The sequence below is a fragment of the Myotis davidii genome, unplaced genomic scaffold, assembly GCF_000327345.1.
Source record: "Myotis davidii unplaced genomic scaffold, ASM32734v1 scaffold46, whole genome shotgun sequence".
NCBI classification, from domain to species: domain Eukaryota; kingdom Metazoa; phylum Chordata; class Mammalia; order Chiroptera; family Vespertilionidae; genus Myotis; species Myotis davidii.
This window is the reverse complement of record NW_006383006.1, coordinates 5,526,354-5,536,709: the sequence shown is the minus strand read 5'-3', so window position 1 is coordinate 5,536,709 and position 10,356 is coordinate 5,526,354. Positions and strand designations below refer to the sequence as shown.

Sequence of the window (10,356 nt, the reverse complement as noted above, 5' to 3'; positions counted from 1 at the left end):
GAACTCCCAGCCCACTCGGGTTCACAGACAGCAGGCAGAGCTTTCAATCGCGCCGGAGAACTAGAAAGCAGTTCTAGCTCTCAAACTTTCCTGCCAAGAGGAGTTTCTGATCTCGTGGAGTAATCCCTTTGAGATAAAGGGCAGAAAAGAGCCGACAGGTGCTTACAGTGGTGGCCGGGGTGGAGGGGAGGGGGGACTGGAGAAGGCTGGAAGGGCTGGGTTGATAGGGTCAGTTCATGCAGGGCCTCGGCCTTCTAAGTACGAAGGAAAGCCATGGAATGATTGTATGTAGGAGAATGACATCTGTAATAATAAAAGCATAATATGCTAATTAGACCAGACATCCTTCCGGACGTCCTTCCAGACAAAGCCATGGGGGGCAGGGTCTGAAGCAGAGGTGGCAGAGATCCCTGGCAGTGGCAGCGGGTGGGGACCAAAGCAGAGGCGGCCGGTGCGACAGCGGGGCCAAGGCCCTTGCACGAATTTCGTGCATCGGGCCTCTAGTTTAAAAAATAATCATGAAGCTGCCTAGACGGAGGACCTCAAGAAAGAGGGGCAAAGATGATCTCTGAGGAACATAAACTAGGGGTCTCTTAAGTTTCCGTCTGATGCCGTTTGGGGAGGCGTCGTGGAGCCTGTTTCCCCGAATGTGTCCTCAGCAGTGGAGACGCCGTCTGCAGTGGCAATAATGTTAAAGAGGCATCTGTGCACCTCTCTCCCTCTAGCTTCGTCACACCCTCTCTAAGTTCCTGCAGGAGCACCTAGCCCCCCAGGCCCAGGAGATTGATCGAAGCAATGAATTCAAGAACCTTCGAGTGAGTCGTGAGGTCCACACTGGGGGTGCCGGGGGCCAGACTGGGAGCTGGGGGGTGCTGGGAGTTACACGGCAGCCTGGAAGGACTCATACAGTCTTCTGGGAAATGAAACCTTAAAAATGCAGCCCCTTTCTGTGAAGGGTTTGGGTCTCCTTGTTCCAGGTGCCCAGGCACCTGTGACTGGCTGCCTTCTCACCACCCACTGTGCTCTCTCCATTCTGTTGGCAGGAGTTTTGGAAACAGCTGGGGAAACTGGGAGTCCTGGGCATCACAGCCCCTGGTGAGTATCGTTTCACTCCCTAAAGAGAACTTTTCTTGCGTGCCCTTTAACACCAGAGCTAAAAGAAGCAGGAAAGGAGTAAAAAGACTGTGCTCAAAGAAAAAAAAAAGGATTGTGCTTAAAGAAACCCAGAACCTCTTCCCCCTTAGCCCTAGGAAAGCTCGAATTGACTGTCAGCCCTTCTATTTTCTTAGGCAGTGACGTTGAGATGACAAAGGGATTAGGCCAGTGTGGTTCACTTGGGTCAGGATTACTTGGACTCTCTCTCTCTCTCTTTTTTTTTTTACTTAAAACGAAAGAAGTTTATTCTCTTATATAAGGTTCTGGAAGCTGGAAGTCTGAAACCAGTGGAGCTGTGCTCCCTGCAGAGACTAGAGGAGAGTTCGTTCCTTGCTGCTTCAGGCAACTGTCTTGGTGTTTCCAGGCTTTAGGCTACATCATTCCAATCTCTGCTCCCACCTTCCCATGGCCACTGCCTCTACTTGGACTCTTGAAGTCTGCGTGCTGAATAAGCTCCCCCAGGTGATATTGGCAGCCTAGTCCCTTAGTCTAGTCCCTAAGCTCTTAACTCTTCTACCAATAACATCTAGGCACGCAGCTTGATCCTGGGGCTCATTTGGAAACAGATGAAGTTGTGGAGGAATGCTGAGCCTCCACATGAGGTGGCCAGATGACGTGTTAAATACGCTGTCCCTGGGCCTGCCCTGTGTCCCCTGTGGATCTTACTACTTGTTTCAGGGATATACGGCAGGGAGCTGGTGGTCTCTGATTTGGATGTTGGCCTCTGAAGGAGAGGCCCAGCCTGGCTTGCAATGCCCAATAAATAGATGAGACTGGCCTCGCCAGCTACAGCTGGGATGGCACAGCCTGCCTCAGCTTGTATTCCTTGGGCATTAGAATGGAGGTGGAAAACAATATACTTCTCCTTACATCTCCCCCTCAGCCCCTCGGAGACAGTTCTTGGTTTTGAGCTGATCATAGAAAGTTAGATCATGAGTAATGATAAAATGAAACCACTTAAAAATTAATTTAGACCACCTTCATGGGAAATAGGGGGAAGGCCACTGGAAACTCCTAAACAAGACTTTCTTCCTCCGTGTCTTGGGGGTTTATGAACCCCATAAAGAATATGTTTCTGAACCAGATGGTATTTTAATGGAAGAAGAAGGTAGTTAGAAATCAGAAACTTGAAAAGGAAGCCAGATATAAGCTCCGGTTTCTGCCTGATTGTCCTGGTGGCTTTTTCCAGTGTCAGCACCTGAGGGCTTTCCTTCCCGGCATTGCAGGGGGCGGGCCAGCCTTTCCGGAGAGCCTTGGATGAGCCTGACTTCTTGGTCAAGAGTGAACACGTGCAGAGAATCTCACCAGGGTTTACCCAAATTGCAGGGCAGCGGTTGGTACCAGTGGACCCAGCCACTTTTATTATTATTATTGATTTCAGAGAGGAAGGGAAAGGGGGAGAGAGAGATAGAAACATCAGTGATGAGAGAGAATCATTGATCAGCTACCTCCTGCACAGCCCACACTCCGGGATCGAGCCCGAAACCAGGCATGTGCCCTTAACTAGAATCGAACCCGGGATCCTTCAGTCCGCAGGCCAGCGCTCTATCCACTGAGCCAGCCATTTTCTGGGTCACCCTTGTGGACACAGTGGCGGCTGGAGTGGAGGCGAAAAGGCTGAACCTGGCGGAGATTTGAGAAGAAGCCAAAAAAACTCCAGCCATTTTGATTTAGGCCCTCCTGCCAAGGAAAAGGCACATTTTTATGAAGAGTTCTGAGATTCCCTAACCAGCATCTCGACTGCACTGCCCACCAGATTTTCTCTCAGGCTGTGGCTCTCCTGTTCCTGTTACTAATCTTGCTTTTTTTTCTTTTTTTAACTGTTTTCATTGAGATATAACTGACGTGTAACCTTATGTATGTTTAAGGTGTACAATTTGTTTATTTGATAGTCCTGTTTCTTTAGGTCCAAACCTATGCTGTGCACATCTCACTTGCCTCAGGCCTTTTACACAAACATCTGTCTTGCACTTCAGGTTCTCCTACCTTCATTAAGAGGTCTGTCTGGGATAAAGCGGGGGTTGCAATGGCTGTTTTCTGAACCACCTCCATGGCATCAACCTGTTGACTCTGTCAGCAAGAACTTGGAATAGGTGCTACAAGGATGTTCCTCTGCTGCCAATAACTGTTAGGTCCTGTCAGTGTCCTGGGTTAATCTGAGCTGCCTTTTCTGTTCCCCTGCACGACCTCTACTCCCAGCCCAGTACGGCGGCTCTGGCATGGGCTACCTGGAGCATGTGCTGGTGATGGAGGAGATATCCCGGGCTTCTGGAGCCGTGGGACTCAGTTACGGCGCCCACTCCAACCTCTGCATCAATCAGATTGTGCGCAATGGAAACGAGGCCCAGAAGGAGAAGTACCTCCCCAAGGTGAGGCGATGGGAATGGAGAAACACACCCTGATCTCCGTGCCACCACCCAACACGAGGCACCCTCCCTGTGGTCGAGGGCCGGTCAGATTTGCTTTCCGTCGCACGCTGCCCTGAACCAGATACAGCTAGGAAGGGGCCAGGGTTTTGCTTTCAAATACTTAAGTCAAAAAAATTAAAACTACGGCCAAACCTTCCGAGTTCATCCCTGGGCAGCATTTGCAGGGAGCACTCTCAGAAGCTGAAGACTAGGACTTGCTTCTGTGCAAAGGGACTAGGGAAAGGAGAGAGGTTTTCAGCCTGGTACGTACTGGGCTTCTTTTGTAAGACTTCTTTTGAATAAGAAGTGTGAAGGGGTGTCATGCAAACAGGCAGGAAGTATCTCAACTCCTGTGGGTACTTCTAAAGAAAGTCATAACCAGGCCCTTTGGGGTTTTCTTTGCAGCTGATCAGTGGGGAGTACGTCGGCGCCCTGGCCATGAGTGAGCCCAATGCTGGCTCTGACGTTGTCTCCATGAAGCTAAAAGCTGAAAAGAAAGGTGAGGCCTCTTTCGACTTGGGAGCCGAAAAGGCAGAGGGACATCATTGGGGTGGCCTCTGCTAGATTTCCAGAACTATTTCCAGCCAGGCAGCTTCCTGCTTAGCAGTCTGTGGACTGACTGGCCGAGATGGGCCAACATGGCTGGTGTTAAGTGGCCAAATTCCTGTTCTTAGGAGATCACTACATCCTGAATGGCAACAAGTTCTGGATCACCAATGGCCCTGATGCCGACGTCCTTGTTGTCTATGCCAAGACAGACCTGGCTGCTGTGCCCGCTTCTCGGGGCATCACAGCCTTCATCGTGGAGAAGGTGAATGCGGGGGGAGTGCAGATGGGAGGGCTTTGTCTCCTGACAGTGATGCCAGAGAGAGATCCCTTCCCCTGATGGCAAACACGAGCTATCCGAGCTATCCGGTGTGCCCTGCCAAGGCTCCCCGGGTTGGGGTGAAGAACAGACTGAAAGGCAGGGGACATCAGGGAGGCTGCGTCAAGTCTGAGATTGGTGGAGCCGCCCACCGAGTCAGGCCACACACAGGGGCAGGATGATGAGGACTGAGGAGAACTGGATTTGACAATGAAGGTGTCATCAGGGGGCTGCTGAGAGCAGCTGTGGAAGACTGAAGTGGAAGTGTGAATGGGAATGCGAGTGGAGACAGAATGAAGACTGCACCTTTCAAATCTTTTATATACATATTATATATCTTTTTACTGATTTCAGAGAGGAAGGGAGAGGGAGCGATAGAAACATCAATGATGACAGAGAATCATTGATTGGCTGCCTCCTGCATTCCCCCTACTGGGGATTGAGCCTGCAACCTGGGCATGTGCCCTTGACTGGAATCGAACCCAGGACCTTTTGGTCCACAGACGAACACTCTATCTACTGAGCCAGACCGGCTAGGGCCAGATCTTGAAAATAAAAGCAAGAGGGAGATGGGGCAGAAGGTAGAATGAAAAGTTTGGAGTTTGGCCCTAGCCAAACTGGTTAGAGCGCCACTTCCGGTCAAGGGCACGTACCTCGATTGCAGGCTTGATCCAGGAGGCAACCAGTCAGTGTGTCTCTTTCATAGCAATGTTTCTCTCTCTCTGTCTCTCCCCCTCCCTTCCATTCTCTCTAAAAAAAAGATCAATGGAAAAAATATCCTCTGGGGAGGATTAACAACAACAAACGTTGGGAGTTTGAGTTTGTTTTTAAGAATGGGAGAGATGCCGAAACCGGTTTGGCTCAGTGGATAGAGTGTCGGCTTGCGGACTGAGGGGTCCCAGGTTCGATTCCAGTCAAGGGCATGTACCTTGGTTGCGGGCACATCCCCAGTGGGAGGTGTGCAGGAGGCAGCTGATCGATGTTTCTTTCTCACTGATGTTTCTAACTCTCTATCCCTCTTCTTTCCTTCCTTTTATTGATACAAAATCAATAAAAATGTTTTTTAAAAAGAATGGGAGAGAACTGAGCAAATTTTTTGATAAAGAGAAATTCAGGAGAGGGAGAACTGGAGATGTGTCTGAGCAAGTGAGCAAAAGGAGAGTTGAGGAAGAAGAGAGAAGGCTGGTGCAGGTGATGGGGGAGGAAGATGTGCCTGGTGACCTTGAGGTGGAAAGCAGGTCATCTGTGAGGGCTGGGGATCACAGGGATGAGGGATTGGTAGTGTCTTAAGGGTTTGCAATACCCTCCCTAGGGAGAGGGAGGAAGAGGCTGGCTAGGATTGGAGGAAGAGAATTGAGTAGCCCAAAGGGCTTGGCTAAGATAGGAAATCTCAAGGTTGTGTAACGCCACTCAGCAGCCGGGAGGTTAGGGAAGCAAAACATGCGCTCAGAGCACTTGCCCATGCACAGTGCATCTCATTAGCTTAGACTCCAGGCCAAAGCACACAGGTGGTTGAATTGATCCCAGCTGTGATTCAATTAGGTACAGATGGCAGAGGGACAAAGGGCCAAAGGAATTGCATGGGCCCCTGAGAATATCTTGGAAATTATTTCCCTAAGGAAAGGAAACAAAGCTAGGAAGGGTCAAGCGGGCCCCAGGGATCAGGCGTTTGAGAAAGAAGTGCCCCCATGAGAAGTGGGGAGAGCGCGAGCTAGCGGCAGAGAAGGCTAGGGTCTGGTGGGGTGTTAGGGCTGGAGCTTCCAGGAGTGGACCAGTGCAGGGTGGGCCCAGGGATCGGAATGCTGGTGTGCGTGGGAGTACTGGGACTGGATGGGAAGGTGGGCTTTTTGCAAGGGTCTTCCCTTTACTAGACCTTGTTGGGCCTGGTCTGTACTCAAGGCCACCTTTTGTTTCTGTGAAGAGCATGCCTGGCTTCAGCACCGCCAAGAAGCTGGACAAGCTGGGGATGAGGGGTTCTAACACCTGTGAGCTCATCTTTGAAGACTGCAAGGTTCCTGGTGAGTCTAAGAAAGGGTGAGCCCCTGTGTTGACCCCTTCATAAGCTGAGAAAACCCATCTCTGGGTTAGAGAGGCTCCCATTGTTAGCTTACCAATGACTGTGGCTGGCCCACGGGCCCATACGTGTGGGACTCTGGGGCTGAGGGGCAGCTGTTTTCCCTGTGTGCCTGTTTCCTGTGTGGATAGCACACTGTGTCTGGGTTGGATTCCAGTATCTGGAATCGAAAGATAAGATCCGTTCTTGCCCACTGTCCTTCAGATGTCCTTGTTTGCACATTTCCCAGGACAGCCTGTGTGAGGTGTTCATTCACAATGCTAAAACACCATCCAAGTACTGATGGAAGCTGGACTCAGTGAAGGGAAGGCAATTCAGTTTGAGTGTTTTCTCCCCTGAAGTATAACTGAAAATGTGACACGTTGTGGGAGATCCAGCACACCCTTCATGTGCTAATGAGACCAAAGACATAGATTTGATCACTGACTAGGTTTACTCTGCACCTCAGCCACAGACCACGCCTCACCCGCATGACCCACCACCCAAGAAAAGTATGCTTTGGTTACAAAGAGCATCAAGGGAGTGGGGGATCAGTGCAGATCCTCCTTCGTAAGCAGGAAAACACTCGGAGGTCACCCAAGGTCCCGGCTTCCAGGGTGGAGAGGGGCTCAGCAGTTTTTGACACCAGTGTGGACTGGCCCGTCTCCTGAACGATGACTATTCCATGGACACTCTTGGAGGGGAGGGGACGGGTGATATTGGACCAGAGCAGGCTCAACCTGAGGGAAAGGGTAATTACGGACACAGGTGTGAAAATACTAGGAAGGGTTTGGGTGACTTCTAGACCAAATTAGCTTTTCTTCTTCCCATCCAAGGCAGTGGAGGAGGAAAAGACCTAAGAGTCTGGCCTTTGTGTCTGATCCTGTGGATCGTGTGTGTATGGGGGCGGGGATGTCTGTCTGGCAAGCTCTACTTCTGACAGGGAGTGGTAAACTCCGTCCTTTTCTCTCATCCAGAATCTACCTCGTTGAAGGTCAGGTGACATATTTTAGTGCCCGTTATGAGAGCCATGGTACCAAACCTAGTAGCTCTTATAAAGGGAGAAGTCTGTGGGCGGTGGACAGCCCTCTTCCCTCTGACCAGCACTTTTCCCAGCAGCTGAGAACATCTTGGGCCATCTAAGTAAGGGCGTCTACGTGCTGATGAGTGGGCTGGACCTGGAGCGGCTGGTGCTGGCTGGTGGGCCCCTCGGGTGAGTGTGAGGCTCAGGGTGGGGGTGGGGGAGCTGGGCTCTTAGCTTCCCCGGCAAGCAGTGCCCTGGCAAACAGCAGCCAGAGCCGCAGTCTTCTCCTCCTGGCTGATGCACCTTATTTCCTGGAAATGAAAACAACCTCCTACTCCCATGCGGTATTTCTGCACACTGAAGGTAAAGATCATTCTTTGCAAGACAAAATGCTTGAGGAGCAATACCGCTCGGTCCCCTGAGATGTGAAATAGGACACCCAGGCTCTAAGGCCCTCCTGCACAGGGGTCTTGCCGCTCTGTCCGGTCTTGGGGTGCAGTGACCGAGCAGGGACAACCAGTGTCCTCAGTCTCCTTTTCTCCTCTCTAGAACTCCAGCTCTTTGTCTCACTGAGCTGTCCCCTCCCGCCCCCCAAGCCTTTTCACACTGGCACTTTGCCACCCCAGCTGGCAGCGGGGGGACAGTGTCTTTGTCCTCCCCACAGGATCATGCAGGCCGTCCTGGACCACACCATTCCCTACCTGCACGTGAGAGAAGCCTTTGGCCAGAAGATCGGCCACTTCCAGGTGAGTGGAATGCTTTGTCGACATGTCCTCTTTCACTGGGTTCAAGTTTTCTTTCACAAATGCGAACGTGGAGCATGTGCTATGGGCATCTGCCCCCCTTCCCCAGCAGAGTGAGTTTGAATGCTTGGAGGGCAGGCTTCGTCAGCGTGCCGCCTGGCTTGGGAGGTTGTTGGGGAGTTCACACGTCTCCTCACTTCTCGTTTGAGATGAATGAACTGGGCCTTGTGAGGGTGAGGCGTGGGGTACCAGGGGCGGCGTTTCTGGTCACCCTTTCTGGTGTGAAGACGCTGCAGGACGTGAATGAGGGGGGTGGTGGGTGGAGGGCCACTTCAGGGAGCAGCAGCAGCCCTCTACCCTCTCGGTCACCCTAGGCAAGTCCTGTCCGCTTTCTGTGCCCTGATGTTGCCGTTCTGGCTGTCAGGCTGCTGCTGCCGATCTGCTTTTGGTAACTAGGGAGGGTATCTAAGAGGAAAGTTGACGTGTGACCTCCCTTTGTGCCCAGCTGATGCAGGGGAAGATGGCCGACATGTACACCCGCCTCATGGCATGTCGGCAGTATGTCTACAACGTCGCCAAGGCCTGCGACGAGGGCCACTGCACCCCCAAGGTAAGGGCGGGCCTGCCCAGGAGGAGGCGGCGGGCGGGTTGCTGGGACTCGCTCTCTGTGTGGCCCGGCAGGGCCTGCTGAGCGGGGCCTCCTCCCACAGGACTGCGCGGGTGTGATTCTTTACTCCGCTGAGTGTGCCACACAGGTGGCCCTGGATGGCATCCAGTGTTTCGGTGAGTGGCCCCCCCTCCCCACTCCCCTTCCCAGGGCTTGCCTGTGGCTGCCTCCAGAAAGAGGTGTCCTCCTCACCCCTCACTCTGAGCTTCAGCGAGCTGCAGCGGAGCTGGTGCTATTTGGCTGCTTCTGCCCCAGTTATTACGAGAACATGGAAAAGCAAATGAGAAAACTGCTGGAGGCAGCACGCCCCCCTCACGCCTAGTCCTACGGACACCGGGAAGTGGAGAGAGATGCCTCAGAGGCGGGTGGACAGCCTGGTTTCAAAGCTGCACAGTGGTTAAGAGCACAGACTTGAGCCAGATGGCCTAGGTTTGTGTCTTGGTTTTACCACGGACCAGCTTTGTGACTAGTGCAAATTACTTCACTTCTCTGAACCTGGCACCCCGTAACTGCTATGCAGTATCGCCTGATCCCCCTTCTCCACGTCCACCAGCGGTCCTCTTGCCTGCCTGCTGTCCTCTCCCCTCTGGGTGGCCTTCCGGCCCCTTGTTCACTGTCCTCCCAAGTAAGGTGTTCCCCACACCCGCCCTCTCACCAGCTTTTGCTGGTTCTCCTTCATCAGGCTCTCTTCCTCTGGCCTGTTTCTGTATCCTTGGCCTTCTGTTTGCTTCTCTTGCTTTGTCCACTTCCCATCACTTTTGCTGTTGTCCTTTCCTCTCTGCCCACACCCTGGCTACAGGTGGCAACGGCTACATCAATGACTTTCCCATGGGCCGCTTTCTGCGAGATGCCAAGCTGTATGAGATCGGGGCCGGGACCAGTGAGGTGAGGCGGCTGGTCATCGGCAGAGCCTTCAACACGGACTTCCACTAAAGCAGGACCTGCACCCTCTTCCCAGCACCTCGAGGCCTTTCTTTGGAAGTAGCGTTGCGGCAGTTCCCGTCCCCTGCCTGGGGCCGGTCCTCGGGCTTGGCTGCCCTTGCACTCGCCTGCTGGCCTCTGCACGAGGTTGTGTCCTCTTCAACGGCAGCCAAGCACTGTGGCCGCGGAGCCAGGCCAGCCGCCTAGGAAGTGTGCAGTGGCTTAAAATGGGCTCCACAGGAAGCACAGTGGCTTTTCTGGGCTACGGGGATGGGCTACGGGGATGGGCTACGGGGATGGGCTACAGGGATGGGCTTTGGTGACGGGCCTCGCTCTCCAAATTCCAAGCCTGCCGCACCCACCTCTCAGGGTGGTCACAGGGGGGCAGGCAGGCAGTCACCTCCTTTTTGGGGGTGAGCCTTGGCAGGGAGCCCTCTGCTCATTTACTTGAACCTGGTGGCTTTTCTAGGGGGAAAACCCCCAAAACCTAGCCTTTCTTTCTGCTGATTTCCAGAGGCAT

General features: G+C 52.9%; 1 protein-coding gene across 1 annotated transcript; it reads left to right on the top strand.

The window, feature by feature from the left end:
- On the top strand, positions 1-10,103 carry IVD (isovaleryl-CoA dehydrogenase). The gene is made up of 12 exons (XM_015557591.1): positions 1-158; positions 726-815; positions 1,044-1,095; positions 3,355-3,524; positions 3,969-4,062; positions 4,238-4,374; positions 6,350-6,446; positions 7,601-7,694; positions 8,170-8,251; positions 8,754-8,858; positions 8,959-9,031; positions 9,715-10,103. Exons 4-12 carry the CDS (start codon positions 3,375-3,377, stop codon positions 9,846-9,848), a joined length of 966 nt encoding a protein of 321 aa, XP_015413077.1. The 5' UTR covers positions 1-158; positions 726-815; positions 1,044-1,095; positions 3,355-3,374; the 3' UTR covers positions 9,849-10,103.
- Positions 10,104-10,356: the final 253 nt, after the last annotated feature.

Coding starts and splice junctions, on each gene's coding strand:
- IVD (XM_015557591.1), top strand. CDS start 3,375: ATGGGCTACCTGGAGCATGTGCTGGTGATGGAGGAGATATCCCGGGCT. Junction 6,447..7,600: donor TGAAGACTGCAAGGTTCCTG/GTGAGTCTAAGA, acceptor TTTTCCCAGCAG/CTGAGAACATCTTGGGCCAT. Junction 9,032..9,714: donor GGATGGCATCCAGTGTTTCG/GTGAGTGGCCCC, acceptor CCCTGGCTACAG/GTGGCAACGGCTACATCAAT.